Here is a 16,641-nt window from a genome sequence, read left to right on the forward strand (position 1 = left end):
GGTGATCTCTTATTTGATCCCAGAAAAGTTTCTGTGCATTGTCATCACTGTCCCATGCTGCATAACTTGACATTTTCAAAAGATGATATAGCGCAGAATTCATGTTCTTAAATTCTATTTCTTCCAGTAGCACAAGAAATATGGATAATTTCCCAAGTTTATTTAATTTGTTTTTAGCAACAGCAAGTTGAAATAAGCACCACTTATTTTTGGCAAAATTATTCGACAGAACAAGTATAACTGTTTCACTCAAATGCATGTGTTCAACAATGTTATCTGCAAATACTTTTCTCAATTCGAAGTCCCTGTGTGGAATACACAACTTATAACCTTGCTTCTCTTCTATTTCTTGAATGAGGCTTCTTTTTACCCATGTGAAATCTTCGTAACAATAAACTACGTAAGCAGAATATACGAAATCCTCTTTGTTGACGAGTTCTTTGTACTGTTTACGGAGTGAACGAAGTTTGTACAACTGGAATCTGAAACGCCATCGACAGATATAACCGGTTATAGTTACGATCAAAATAAAAGCGACGCCAAATCCGATTGACAGGGAAATTGACAAAATGTGGCATTCTATAAAGTCTGGATTGTAATCAACTACCTTCAATTTGTCAGTATCACATTTGTAAGTATTATTTCCAGAAATATTTACACGAGTATGTTTCATCCAATTCCTAAACCACTGAGGGTCACACGTGCAGCTAAACCGATTAAACAAAAGGTAAATTGAGGTCAAGTTGTTCAAAAGAGCCAGCGGAAAAGATGTATCATAAATCATTCCAATCTTATTGCTCCTTAAATTAACTATCTTCAAATTTCGAACACCATTAAAAACAGAATGGCCATAATTCCATGGGTGAATCTTATTGTTCTCGAATGAAATAAAAGTCAGTAAAGGAAATAGCGGTAAAAAGTATTTCGGCATGTATGATAGAGATATTGATTCCATCCATAATTTCCGAAGTTTTTTCAGAGGTTTGAACATCAATCTGATTTTATTCGATATTAAATCTATTTTATTATTAGATAGGTCAAGTTCTTTTATATTTTTACTGTAGCCAAACAATGAATCAGGATGAAACATTTCTTGTTTTGCAGATTTCGAGGTAAACAAAAAGCCGTCCGCTCGCCAGAATGTTAAACTTTGTAGAGAGGAACTGTTGAAGGCGTATTTATGAATCTTTTTAAATTGTGTAGACATCTGCTTCATTGTTAGCTCCGTTAAGGATTTGAGATTTGAAAATATGTTTGTTGGTATTATCCTTATTGACAGTCCACTCAAATATAACTTCTTGAGATTTTGCAGACACGAAGAACAGATTCTCAAATGGTTAATGGTATATAGCTTTGTGTCACACATACGTAAATTTGCAATATTATATAAACCAAACTGACAAAAATCTGGAATTATATTAAACCAGTTGCCAGCCAAGTTTAAATCGTGTATGATGTTGGGAAGTCCAGTCAAGTTAAAATCCGAATCTTTAATTGAATTCCATGAAATATCCAGCGACTTTAGTTGTGGAAGACCTGAAAACCATCTTCCTTTAAATGGTGTTAAGTAGCTATGGCTGAACTCGATCCTCGTCACATTACTATTATTTAACCCATCAAATAATCCTTCGACTGGATGCCAGAGAAGATGGTTTAATCTCAACTGGTGTATACCTTTTCGTAAATTTTTAAAACAGTCCATTGCATTTTTTTCTGTTATATTGTTCCTCGAGAGGTCTAGTTTTTCCAGGAAAATAAAACTAGCAAAAGAATCGTTTTGAATAACACTGATTGAATTGCCTTGCAAATCTAGATTTTTCAGTTTTAAATGTGTTAGATTGTTAAATGTTTTCCTTGACACATTTGGTAAGTGATTGTTTATAAAAATGACTTCTACTGTTTTTGGAGGAAATTTTGGAATAAAATTCATCTTTATAGTATGCAATTTTCCATTACATGTTGAAATAAAATTGTGTTTAGGGTTTTGTTTATCATATCCACATATCTTTGGACAGTTCCCTTTATTTGATTTAAATACCGCAGAAATCAGTGGTATGCATAGATAAAGCAAAAGTCTCCGGAACATCATCTTACTGCTTTTTCAAATAAAATCTGAAACATAGTAATATGCACATTTATGATTTGATACTATCAATGAAATGACTTTCACCCAACTGTTCACATTTTTATCAGATAATAAAATAAACAAATTACAATTGGAACTGATATCAAGTCTGATTTCAGTTCGCTTTGAAATTTGATAATGTTAGATTTTATCCCCGTTTGATAATATAATGATTATGAGGTATTTAATGTCGATTTCATTATGTACATAGTACTCACTGTTTCGGGAACATGATATCAACTTCAAAATAAACATGATAAATTAATAAAAATCTATAATAGATTAAGCACTTTAAAATATAAAGTATTTGTCATAACTTTCATAACGGAAATATTTCATTGTTTTGCCTTTATGACTAATTTTCAAACACAATGGCATGACATTAATATGTTTGATTCAATTCATCCGTACCATGTGAATCAATGATAATAAGCATATGATCAGGAAAACATTATGGTGACGTGCACTTAGATTGTACCTAATTGAGTTGACTGATTGATAGTATATGACAGTACATTGTTACTGTAACTGTGCGTCTAAGTGACAGCCAAAACGCAACAAATTAATTAAGATAAAAATCATTTTTAGTGACAGTGGATAGGATTGATTTACAGTAGAAATCAAAATCCTACGAATACTGCTCACGTTCTATGTAGAAAAATACTCACAGCTGTTAAATGTATATTGCATTCAAACTTTTCTGTTGGATCTAAAGTTTTTAAATGTACATGCATATACTATTATAATAGGTTCTCGTTCTTTTCGGTTTAGCATCGACTATCCATTTTATAGTCTTTGGTGTGATTTAGCCTCTCTTTACACCGTTTTTGTTCATATACTTTTATGTTTAATTTTGTTTTTTTGGGGTTATAGTTGTTATCATAGGTACCAGGCTTATAATTTAAATCGCCAGACCGGCGGCGTTTCATCTACATAAGACTCATCAGTGACGTTCAGATCAAAATAGTAAGACGGCCACACAAGTTTACAATTGAAGAGCATTGAGGACCCAAAAATTCCAAAACGTCGTACCAAATAATGCTACGGTAATCTATGCCTCGGATTGGTATGTCGAATAATTCATACTTTTGCAAAGAATTAATTTATAAAAATGACAATATGATTGATAATCATGTCAACACTTAAGTGCTGACTGCTAGTTTGATGATATCCTCGGAGACGATACGTCGACCAGAAGTGAGCCATTTCGAAATAACATGAATTTAATACTGAAAATACATTGGACCGAAACTATATTGTTGAATTTTTATAGTGCGTTGTGTTGTCGAATCCTACAGAATCCTGTAACATATTGTAGTAGTCTCAGAATCCAAACAGTGCCAACTTTAACTGACTAGAATGTGTCCTCTCGGTATCCCGTATTCACTTTTGCCATTGGTTGCTGTCTCAAAAACGTATACCCTTTATATGTTTGTATTCAAATATAACAAGAAGTATACTATTTGTACAATTTGTATTACTGTTATTTTTACACTGTACTGTTTTAATTGACAGGCAATTAAATGCCGCAGAAACTTTTATTATGGTTACATACAATTTTCAAGACAATGTTCACAAAAAAATCAAATAAAAATGAATGCATCACATGATTGATATAAAGAGTCATTTAAATTTCATTTATAACTTTGCCTCATTAAAACAGTTTGTTTTAGATTCTGTGCCAAACTATCCACGTGATTTGGTTTAAATACTATTTTAGCCTCGATTTGATGACCTGTTCCCATGATTCCACTCACTTGGAATGTTTCATCTGCGACTTTCACCGGTCTTGTGGAATTGACATATTCTTCAGTTTTGAAATTAAGTCCGGGGTACGTATTATTTAGTTTCATTGCTTTATGCCATTTGCTATCATGTTCAGTGATACCGACGTCGGATATGCCAACAGAAAGTTTATTTGTGTATGTCATATAGTTTAGAAATGCAGGCCATGGCAACGTGAACATAATAACCAGACGTCGGTTGCAACCACTGATAAGCCACGACACTATTCCGCATATTCCAAATGCAGGCCAATATGGTTTCTTCGTTGCAACCTGTAAAATAATTGATAATAAAGTTTCAGTTATTTTGTTATCGTAAAGGCTGGGGGGAATATTTAAAAAAGGATGTGTGAGCTTCATATACTTACTCGATCTTTTTAATATCTTAACAAGCGTGCACACGCTGAAATGCTTTCCTTTTCTACTGGCTATTTATTTTTGGTCGATAGTCCTAAATATGATACTTTACTACAACTATCACATGAATTCAACATGCTTTGTAAAAATGAGATCGAGGTCAGATAAACCAAGCTGAAAATGCATGTAAATCTTACAAAATTATTTATATTTAAACTGTATACATAATAACACAATTGGACCTTGCAAGGTATGCACATACCAAATATAGTTATCATTTAACTCATGATAAGTGAGAAATTAAGAATACAACAAATCTTAACTTTCTTTTCAAGTAGTCAGCCCCTATGAATTTACTAACCTTCTATGGATCCGTAGGACTTCAGTTGCGAAACATATAACTTGTAATAGCCGTAGACGAATCAAAGTACCCACAAAGATAAATTAAATGATTTAACAGAGATCACACACATCTATTGAATGTTGATCTGACACCTGGTACAACTTGAATATAAAATTCCCTACGGATTATTCAGGACAGATTTAATGTGGTATGTGTATTGTAAAAGAATTGGAGATACATGTACATGAAAAAAAAGTTTAAAACGATTTTTTAAAACATAATCATCATTTTGTTTTTAATTTCTTAACATGTAATTTATATTGAATTTGAAACCTTATAGTATATACCATTGCCTCTTTGTATCCTGGACGAATATCTAAAGCTGGTATTGAAATTTCTCCACTAGTCAAGTATGTCTCAGAATTTTTTAGTTTATATTTCGTCAAGTTCTCTACCTCAATGCCAAACACGACGTGATAGTTTCGAGGCATTATCGAGGACAATGTGGTGTTCCCTAGAGAAGAACCTGGCACAGCTGTGACACCATCAAGCAGATTTTCTATGGAAACAGATTCTACAAGAAGAAAATTATTGGATACTGAATTTTTTTAATTGTTCGATTAATATGATTGTGCATTGGATCTTAACATCACGACAATATATCAAGACAAACATGGCGTGCAAATCATTTTAAACTGAATGCAAATTTTATCAGAATGCTGGAAACCTGGGAAACTGTAGACTCCTCAGTTTTGCATCATGTTTTAATGATCTAAGTATATAGAATATTACAACTTAATCTTAGATCATACGCTGTGAATATAAGGTTTAGTAGTATTATTCTGATAGTATCATAGATAAGAAAATAGAGCCTAACGTGAATGCAATAAATTATCATTGCATCATTAAAGGTTATTTTTCAAATTATATGCTGAAGTTTTACCCTAACATAGATATAAGAAGATGTGGTTTGTTTGCCAATGCGATAATTATCCATCTAATCACAATTAGTTAAAGTAAATCATTAAAGGTCAAAACACGGAATTTAACACGAAGCCTTTGATCAGCAAGCTATAGAGGGCCCCAAAAATGACAAGTGTAAAACCATTTAAACACGAAAGTCTTATCTATATAAAAACAACGAGAAACATTTATGAACCCCACCAACAAACGGTTCCTGACTTAGGACAGGTGCAAACAAATGTAGTCTCGTGTAGTATATGCATGTATTGAGTGCAAACTTTAATATATATATGCATACCTCCTGGAATATTGTCCTGGTCATTTGTGAGTTTTTCAAGCATCTAAAAGTACATATTAGTACAAATATATGATTAATAACCCGGAATTGCAACATTAAAGAATTTGCAGTTAAACGAACAATGGATAGTACATAGTTGAGACTACATGTACCTGTCGAATAGTATTATACAAAGCACTCGGGCTAATTGAAGCACATGACAAACTACAAGCAACTTGTATACCGCCTTTAAAGATTCCATGTAAATTTCCTAAGACCAACATAACTAGTCGTTCGTCGTCAAAAAGGTTATAGAGGTTTCTTTCGTTTGCAATTGATCATTTAGAAATCAAACCGTCTGAAATCGACTTGGAGCGTCACTGATGCATCTTTTGTGGACGAAACGCGCGTCTGGCGTAAATACAAAAATTTAATCCTGGTATCTATGATGAGTTTATTTGCAAGGGCATCTTTGAAATTCAATAAATTCTAACAAAATTTCAAGGAAACTCCGCAAACAGTTCGAAAAAAAGTTGTAAACATGTTTCTGATATTACTTGTATGTCTCATTTTGTCAACATGTAAACTTACACCTGCATGCACAAACAGAAATGTTCTGGTATACACCACATTTTATAAGATAAAATTATTTTAATTTCAATTACTAAACTAAATGGATATTATAATTGCAGTAATTGTAAAAAAAAAAATTAAAAAAAATTAGCATTTAACAAATGTTTAAGTACTATATCGTTAGTATAAACGTTAATTTACCAGTTTGATTTGCTTCAGTTCGTCGTCCTTCTCTATCTGTTGAAGTAATATTGTCTGCAATTCCAAATAGATTGCAGTGTTAAATGGTTGTCTACCAACTTCATACAGTTTCTGTCTAGTTTTTGTTTCTTTCCCAACTTTCTTTGCTATGACCAATAAGGACTTTGAGATTTGTTCAATTGATTGGTTATATTCCTCATTTGCCATTTTTCCTTCTTTTGCATGCGCAAATTCATTTCTTATCTTTACAAGATCGTCAACTGCTTTTCTTTCAACGGAGGAAGGAGGGACAAGGAAATTTATCAAAATAAGTCGAGCTAGAGTCATATCAAGCTCTTTTATTTTGATGTTTCCTTTTACAGGACAACAACAGTTTGGCGCCGATTTACTAGTCGGGTTGTGGCATGGCAATTTTACACCAGCCGAATCTATAAATAAGGCCAGTTGTGGCGGATGGATCACCCTACTGCCTTTTGAGTGTGGAGGTGTGCCAGTAGGGCAACTACAGCATGGATAGTAGTTGTAACATAGATGGTAAAGATCATGCTGGATTTGTCTGATGAAGTCTTCGTACGTGATGCCTTGGTCTTTCAAATAATATTTAATAAGTTGTTGAAGTGATTTTTTAGTTACATCGACTAAAACTGTTGAATGTCTGTAAAAGTTTTCTTGTTGTTCCTGCTCTTCTGTCATTGTCTTTAGTATTTAGAATATCTGAAATATTTTAAGTGAAGAGAAAAATTAAAGAAAACAATCAAATAAAATTCCACATGGACTTGTACATGTACTAAAAATTAGAACACTTGTTGCTGATATACGTTGTTGAAATTTAATACCTGTATTTGGATTACATTTACCAGATTGTATATTTTGAGACAAATGCAGGATTATCAGACTATTGCATTCGCGGAAGGATATAGATTTCTAAAATGCGGCGTATGTCAGCACAGCAAGAGTATGCATTGGTGTTGCTTTTACAATCAAATGTGTTAGTCAACAACTTCGCCTGTTGAAATGGCTAGGATTTGTATGATTAGTTCAAAGATACCCAAAATGACACAACATAATATCATAGTCATACATTTTGTAAGAATATACATTTAGAGGCGCTGAAGAGCCTATATCGGTCACCTGCATCTTAAACTATTTCCACTTTTTAGTAAAAGCATCATTAAACGTGAACTTCTTCATTCATAGTTAACTGACAATTTCACTCTGTTGACATATTTGTATATCTATTTTGTCTGACAATTTCTATTATAGTTTTTAATACAATGAGGAAAGATCAGAAAAATATTTTTTTTAAATATCGTTGACGGGCAATAACTCTTAGAAGTCAACTGCAGATTTTAATCATAATTATATCTTACTGGTCATTTATGCTATAAAGGAGCATTAGCTACAAAATATAAAAAGATAGAATGTGATTTTTCTTGGTTTAATAATTAATAAATGGGGATGAATGAAATAAAAACTCGATTTTAGCAGCCAATTTTGCTAAATTCTGTCAAAACAAGTAAAGAAACATAAAATAACTCATTTGCAAGTATACAATTCGAACTCTTTGCTCTTCTAACAGTCAGAGTAAATAGTCAAGATATAGGTATCGACAGTTTGTAGAACCATGAATGCGCTTCTGTTAAACAAATTGAATGATAATTAGTATGTTTATTTGTTATTGTAATTTACCGATAACAAAATCAATATTAATTTTATACCAACAAAACTCTTTTTTTGACCGAAATTACAAAACATAGTTCATTCATTAACTGTTTGGACTGTGAAACACTCAGTCTGATAAGATTAACATTGTACAGAAAATATTACAAAAAAGATATATTATGGAATCAAATTCCACCCTTTCAAAATCCAGGATCCGACCCTAAAGGTAAATGTACTTTTGAACTATGCAGTATATCTGAGGTAGTTAAAATGTAATGCACACCTTACCTGTGCCTTATCCAGATTTTAGCACAGTATTAACAAAGAGATTTTACCCATTTCATGTGTTAACTTGAATTATTGATCGAATTTGTTTGTCAACAAGTATTAAATGGTTCTTTTCGGTTAAACGTTCTCTGAAATGCACATGGCGCAGAAGATTTAATTAAACTTGACCTTGTTTTGAATATGAAGACCAACTGCTGATTTAATGCAAAGTAGATAGATAATTCAAAGATGAAATGACGATGACAATAGCTGCAAAAAGACCTAATTATATGTTTGTTATGTCTTTTGTCTATTATGAAACATGCTTTCCATTGTCAATTTATTAATAAAAAAAAGATATAAAAAAATAAAACTGTGAATCCTACAACTATATATTTACATGTGCGTATTGTTGTGGTAAAAATTAAAGTTTATAACCTACCATTACTGTTTATTCCGCCATCACCTATTCTATTGATATAAACCAAACAAACAAAGTTCAATAGTCATGGTTCGACAGTCTCTGACAATTTTTAGTTTATCACATAAAATTTCTCTTTATATCAATAGAATAGGTGATGGAGGAATAAACAGTAATGGTGGGTTATAAACTTTAATTTTTACTACAACAATACGCACATGTAAATATATAGTTGTAGGATTCACAGTTCTATTTTTTTATATTTTTTTTCTTCAGTGTTTTAAAATAAACATTTGGATTAGGCAAAACGAATATAACCTTTCATTGTGCTTCGAGAGCTTGAACACGACTGGTTTCTTTATATAAGTGGATGACCATTTGATATTATTGTTGGGGGAGGAGGATTTGTTTTGGATCGGTTATTTATTTTTTGTGGACTAGAAGCACAGATTTGTTATTTTCTGCACTGTTGAAGCATGATTTTTTCATTTTCATTAAAACAAGGGATTGATTATTCTCACAATTATATTCATAATATTTGAAAACACATTTCTAAATATTTTTTTTTTCTTGAATAAATATAACACATGTTTAGTCAAATCATTATGTACCATTAAATCAGGATTAATCCTCGTCCTCTGGACATGCTGGAAGTGAATCTTCTGAATTCAAAACTGCATAATTATATTTCATAGGTACAACTTACAAGGTATAAAGGCTGGGCTGTAACTAGCCTTAATAGAGTAATGGCAAACATATTTACCGAGCGGAGCGAGTCGAAAAATAATTCGGCGAAGGGTTTGGGGCCGCCGAAGGCCTCAAGAAGCTTATAAACCTTAAGACCTGGATAATGAATGTGTTATGTAAAAAGTAAAAATTACAAAAAAAAAACGAACTTTAAAATAGAAAATCATTTATCGAATGAAATAATCAAATAGCTCTAACACATCAAACCAATGGAAACAACTGTCATATTCCCAACTTGGTTCAGGCAGTTTCTTATGTAGAAAGTGGTTGATTAAACCTGTGTTTAAAGCGCTTGTCATGATATTGCAAGTAGCTGAAAGACCAGAAGCTCACTCGTTTATTATTTCTGATCTTGACAACAAAATGGACAAATATATGACAAAGTAAAGGTTTTTACAATTGGGTATATCAATAAATTCAAATTGAGTTTTCTATTTTTAGTTTAAATGAAATGAGTGGTAAGACCATATCTGACATTATCGATTAAATATTCCATTTTATGTTTAATAACACATTTTTTAACGAATATGTCATGTATACTATAATAAAGATACACAGGAGAAATTTATATTTTGGACAAATTCATTTGGTCCATTTTATTAATGATGCTTAAGTGTTTATGAAGAGTATATTGCTAGTATTGTTATAAAAATACTTTAAAAAACACAATTCATAAAAGTTGAACATGAGAAATCAAAAGTTCACTACAAATCGTCTTAATATCAAAATAAAACCAGAAAGAAGAAAATAAAAAGAATAGAAGAAGGCGATAAAAGAAAGACGAAAGGAAATTAGAAAATGACAATTATATATAATAAGACAAATAATTTAAATTTCAAACTCGGTACATGTGTAACTTTCATTATTAAAACAAATCATGACGTAATTTCTCAGTTAACCATTTCTTTTATACTTTTGTATTCCTTTAAATATCAATTTCATAATGTCAAGGACTTCTTTTTTTAAAGTAACTGTAGTTCACATGGTGCCGAATTTGTTTAAAATACTATTATGTTCTTGCACTGCTTATAATTGCTTTGTCCATTCAGGCACCGAGTAAATATTTCATGATTGAGTGTGTGTATGGGGGTGGGTGGGTGTAAAAAGTAAAATCACAAAAATACTGAACTTAGAGGAAAATCTAATCGGAAAGTCCATAATCACATGGCAAAATCAAATAACAAAACACATCAAAAACGAAAATAAGAATTTATCATGTTTTCGATCCATAAAAAGGAAAGCTATGAATTCGAAAAATATGTTATTTACTAACTTTTCATTGTTTTATAGGAAAGGGACTTCACTTACAAATTTGGAGAACGGCAGTCAGTATTGTGAAAGGAGATATAGTCACCCAAGAGGTACGATTAATAGAGCATAAAATGGAGAATAGAAATGGGGAATGTGTCAAAGAGGCCATTAATCCGATCAAAGAGCAGAAAATCTACTTAACTTCTCCATACTATGTTTTCCTTCGTGATATTCCATTCTGTTAGTCGTTAGTGCCCGATACTTAATACAATCAAGTTTGATTATCATCTGTACCATTTTCTTTAAAATGCGCTTCTACAATGAAAGTACTTAAGAGCCATTCTCTGTAAGGACCAAAATTAGTGTTCACACCTATGTCACAGATTTTTACCATTCTTTGTACACATACTACATAACTAATATACTTAACAACTAACACTTTAGAAATTGATTTTTGGGCTTTGTTACTATGGAAATGGCGGCCATTTTGATTTCGGGCTTTTTTTCAATGAAAATTCTAAAAAAAAATCCTAAAAATCAGTGCTTATTTCCCCTTAATCCTGACAATAAATAGTGCAGACAATTATCACATCTAAAGGCTGTTACCTTTGTCTTTCTAAAAATATATCACACATTTGGCTGACAATTGTGTACATGTGCTTATTTTCTATTGGAGAATGGGGTGATTCTGACATCTAAATGAAAACCAAATTTCACCAAAATTCATTGAAGCTTTGACAAAATTTCCGAGATAGTTTATAGAAAATATTGCCAAAATCATGAAGATAAACCCCCATTTAAAAATGAAAAAGAATTCAGTTATGTGTTTTTTGATTTAAGAAAAAAAATGTGGATTGAAAACTGAAAAAAATCAACTGTTTCTAAGAATTATCTCCCCTTATGGTTCTTCTTCCTTGAAAACATAAAGGAACAACAGGAAGTACAAGGGTTAATGCCCACAATAAAGTGCAGACGAAATGCAGACCCTGATAAAACCATCATAATGTTGGTAAAAATAAGACATATCAAGGTAGATACTATGGAGTGCAGTTTCTCTCCAAAGTTTGTGGATTGTGATGATATCATTTGTGACAACGTCTGACAAAATGGGCCCAGACGCGGTAAAACGTAATTTTGACTATGACGTTGCAAAGTTAACGTCAACGAGCACATGCGAATTAATTTATTGCTTACTAAAAACAATTCACCTTTACATATTATATAGTGATAGATTATCGTTATTATCTATTTAAATTAAAGTCCGCAATATTTATTTTTAACCTGGTTCCGTACTTTAGCCTTATCCCAAATAATTACTTCCCCTTTCCGAAATCGAAAGTGGAAGTGAAATGTCCTCGTCATGAGTCAAGCTAGATTTGTATCGTTTCGCTCAAGTATTCCATCGGAAATAAGAGACAAACAAGACGATGAGTTTATTGAAGAGCTACATATTGTCGACGAATTGTATTTTGCCCAAATAGAAAGTTCCCAAAGTGAAAATCTGAACGATGATGGCGGAGTCGGTGTATGTTATGTTAAGTGTTAACTAGTTACATGTATCTTCAAGACCTATCTCTGCCTCGGGTCTTTTCTTCTTCTTCGTGATTCAAATAACGTGTTTGTCATCAAAGTGAGAGGGTTAGCGCTATAAAACCAGGTTTAATCCACCATTTTCTACATTTGAAAATGCCTGTACCAAGTCAGATATATGACAGTTCTTGTCCATTCGTTTTTGATGCGTTTTGTTATTTGATTTTGCCATGTGATTATGGACTTTCCGAATTGATTTTCCTCTAAGTTCAGTATTTTTGTGATTTACTTTTTATGTTCTTAATAAGAATAAAAAGTATTTAATATCAATTACTTTATAAGATTTGGACCGATTAGTATCGATCTTTATTTCAAAATTTAAGATGGACGAAGACATCTAAGCTACCTGAAGACGATTTGCAGATTTGTATTTTGCTAAACTTATAAAAGTTAATGATTTGACATTTTTAAGGTTGATGGTGATTAATGTTTTTTTCCATTTAGAGAAACTATAAATATATTGTATTGTTAATGCTGTAAAGTGATATTATGTTTTTGTATATAATCACGCCATCAGTATAATATATTCGTCCTTGGTAAATAGTTTGCAGATGTGTTGTATGAAATGACGCATTTGATAAATATTTCGATCAGAATTTAGAACATTAGCATAGCTGACATATTTTCACATTTCACTTAAAATAGAAATCCCGTGTTCTGTTAAATTACATCTTTATTAAATGAAACAGTAAGCAGCCTAAATAACCTTCTCATATTCAGACTGATAATGGGTAAAAATAAATCACACTTATTTGCAATTCATGCTCTGTAAATGCATTGTCCCCAACAAAAAAGAATAAACTATCTCAGTCTTTAAATTTAATGATTCTAGTATGTACACAAAGAGATGTGGTACGTTTCACGGTGAGACAACTATCAAAGTGGGTTTAGTCTCGCAGTTTTAGCTCTCCTATGGCGGTCGTTAACATGCTTGGTGTACATTATCTAAGAAACATGTTTTTTTTTATTAAGACATAAGGTATTTGATTTATGAATTAATAATAAATATATTATGCTACGTTCCTAATGAAAACATTTAGGCAACTGTTTCAAATATGTTGGATATTTTATTTCGAAAAGTTATCTAGGATGACATGGATAAGTAGCGCATGCAGTGAATACAGCAAAGCACCTTTGACGTTTGAATAAAATTGTCTTTATAGTCACTGAGAAGGGAAACATTTTTACATAGTTGTATATTTTTACACAAGGTGTAAAGGAATATTTATTGTTAGATAAAGGCAACAGTAGTATACTACTGTTGAAAAATCATAAATCGGTTGAGAGAAAACAAATTCGGATGACAATCTAAAACTGAGTGAAACACATCAACTACAAGAGAAAAAATAAAGGAACAACAGAAACACTGACGTGTAACAAAAAAAAGTGCAAACGACAGGACATTTAAAGAAAAACACGGTGGGTTGAATCAGGATTAATGGTTAGCTAAATAAACTGCGTATATAGCAATATTAAAAAATATCGCTAAAATGACAACATTACATGACAGAAATACAACACAAAAAAACATGACAAACACAAAAACACTCATTTCTGTGAAACGAACAAATGCGTAACATAAAAGTCGCTACTACATGTAACCAGATAATAATAGCAGTAAGGTCCCTTTTCGATATATACATTGTATCGTTGTTGTTTTCTTTTTGATGATTTGAGCTTTCCTTTTAAAGATAAAGACGATTTTTGGTTTATTTTTGGTTTGTTTGGTTTTTTTTTATTTTGATTTGGAAGGGTAATAGAATGCTGATACAGAGCATGAATTGAAAATATGTGTGATTTTGTTATACCATGACCATTCTTAATCTGAGAATTTTTGAATAAAGATGCATCTTATATTAATAGAAAACCGACTTTATATTTCAAATTAAATGTGAAAATATGACAACCGTGCTAACGTTCTAAATTGTGACCAAAACAATTATTAAGTGCGTCATTAAACATTAAACACCTGTAATTTACATTTATCAAGGTCGAATATATGATACTGATGTCGTGATTTTATACAAAAACATAATATCACTTTACAGCATTAACAATACATTTATAGTCCTCTAAACTTAAAAAAGTCAAATCATTAACTTTCATAAGTTCAACAAAGTACCCATCTTGAAATCCTCTTAATGTTGTTTTTATAAGTATTCATAGAGACAGTCAGTTCTTATCATATTAAATTTGAAATTGCATTGATGGGTTAGTTGCAATTATTATTCATTGTTTTTTTACATAATGATCCATAAAACTATGATATCAGATAGAAAATACACTTTATTCGAAATATATTTATGTTCAAGGTATACAGAAAACACAAACCTGAAGTATAACCTGACTTAAAATTTTGCCCTATGACGGACACTTTAGCCGCACACCTTTTTTTCTCGTTTTTCTCCCAAAATAACTCAATCTGAATATTCATATGAATGAGTGACAAATGCGACTATGCACTGTACCTATAAGACACAGAGGCATGCTGATTAATTTGTTGTGGAAAAAAAGAGAAGCGACACAAAAAATGAGGTCTTCTCGTTTAATAGTATAGATACATGTATGCATGTCAACATTTCTAGTAAATCCATTGCAGGAAAAAAAAGTCATGTCACACCCATTTTGTATTTCTTTTCTCTTGTAAATACATTTAAATTTAACTACATGCACACTACATGTTGATTGTGTAATAGCAAAAATGTTGCTATATCTTGCAGATTCCAGAAAGTATGAACAAATCCAGCAGAAATGGTCATTATATTTCCCAGTTAGTGAAAGATATAGAGAAACCGGTCATATTTTATGTTTGGAAGAAATACCTTCAGCAGTATTTTAAAACACTTAAGCATAGCATATTAGCACTTATCACCACTTCATAGTTGAGTCAACCAAACCAGGATCTGTAGTTTTTAAAGAGTCATGTGACTCTGTACCTATAACCATTAATTTGTTAAAAAAGAACACTAGAATTTCAAATTTACTATGCCAAACACTTGAACATCAAAAGGATTAGATGCAGCCAGACAGTGGTATTTGTACCAAAGCAAACAATTGCCAAAAGTGAGGTTGACTTGACCATTGATGTGGATACCAATAAACACAAATGTCCATCAAGGAAGCAGAATCTACTTAATTAAAATATACACAAATAGATTTTTGTCTTCTTTTTTCATTTAATAACAATATCAAAATTATGGATATCGTCAACAATATAAAGATAAGAGCTGTGGTATGAATGCGAACTACCCATCAAAGTTCAAATGTTGCGGATTTCAGCAAGTTCAAATGCTGTGGATTTTTAAACATTGGCAATTGTCCAGTCTTCAACAATAACAGAACCCTATACTGCATAGTTGGCCAAAAGGACCAAATATGAAAAAATTCAATCAATGCAATCGAGAAAACTAAAGACATAATTTGAAGAAAAAACAATTTACAAAAATAAAATCTGTCATACATGTCCCAACGTCAACCACTGCACTGCTAGCTCTAGCCTTCGAAAGGCAACACACAACATTTTCATTTATTTAATAACAGATGTGGGGTAATGATATGAAATAGTACAATGCCATAGAAACAACACACAAAACAATATGACTTTTGTGAAATATAAGACAAAAGCTAAATAACTGAAAAATCATATATTCTTTTTGTTTCCATAGAAACCACATATTTACTTAGCATGGCAATTTTGAGGTTGGACTCATTTAGTACATTCAAAGTGCCAAAGAAAATAAAGAGTCAGATTTTTTTTCAATTTTTTTTAATTTTTTTTTTTATCTCTATCATGTCTATGTACCAAAATGCATTCAATATTAGAATGTGCTGTATTTTCGAAACCGGTTAAGATATCATCATAAAATTTTGTATTCATGTTAAGCACATTAGTAGCATTGAAAAAATGCAAAAAACTGAAAATATGTATAAATTTCATCTGGACCCATTTTCTGAGTCACGGTCACATTTAACCTCTTGCCAAACACTGAAACAGTGAAACACAGGCAGTACATTCCAAATATTTGCTATTTTGTCTGAGAATGGTCTAAAACTACCAGTAGCTCTAGATCTTCACATCAA

At 31.6% G+C, this 16,641-nt stretch overlaps 1 protein-coding gene and 2 long non-coding RNA genes across 4 annotated transcripts in view; 2 read left to right on the top strand and 1 right to left on the bottom strand.

The window, feature by feature from the left end:
- Positions 1-3,584: 3,584 nt before the first annotated feature.
- Positions 3,585-16,641, bottom strand: part of LOC143045135 (uncharacterized) — a 34,317-nt gene continuing 21,260 nt past the window's right edge. The window contains exons 1-5 of one of the 2 annotated variants that reach the window (XM_076217452.1): positions 8,995-9,084; positions 6,624-7,337; positions 5,871-5,913; positions 4,957-5,183; positions 3,585-4,182 (exon numbers count right to left, since the gene is read on the bottom strand). In XM_076217452.1, the coding sequence (XP_076073567.1) occupies positions 3,760-4,182; positions 4,957-5,183; positions 5,871-5,913; positions 6,624-7,316 (1,386 nt within the window). In that variant the 5' untranslated portion in view covers positions 7,317-7,337; positions 8,995-9,084 and the 3' untranslated portion in view covers positions 3,585-3,759. Of the gene's footprint in view, positions 4,183-4,956; positions 5,184-5,870; positions 5,914-6,623; positions 7,338-8,994; positions 9,085-16,641 lie in introns of those variants that run through there. The other variant, XM_076217453.1, reaches the window with a different exon arrangement.
- The window catches only part of LOC143045139 (uncharacterized), a 28,629-nt gene continuing 21,116 nt past the window's right edge, over positions 9,129-16,641 (top strand). Inside the window, exons 1-2 of the long non-coding RNA XR_012968880.1 lie at positions 9,129-9,151; positions 11,011-11,081. This is a non-coding gene — a long non-coding RNA (uncharacterized LOC143045139). The remainder of the gene's footprint in view (positions 9,152-11,010; positions 11,082-16,641) is intronic.
- Positions 12,208-15,721, top strand: LOC143045137 (uncharacterized). Its single transcript, XR_012968877.1, has 2 exons — positions 12,208-12,496; positions 15,282-15,721. It is a non-coding gene; the product is annotated as an uncharacterized LOC143045137 (long non-coding RNA).

This window comes from Mytilus galloprovincialis, chromosome 9 (assembly GCF_965363235.1).
Source record: "Mytilus galloprovincialis chromosome 9, xbMytGall1.hap1.1, whole genome shotgun sequence".
NCBI classification, from domain to species: Eukaryota; Metazoa; Mollusca; class Bivalvia; order Mytilida; family Mytilidae; genus Mytilus; species Mytilus galloprovincialis.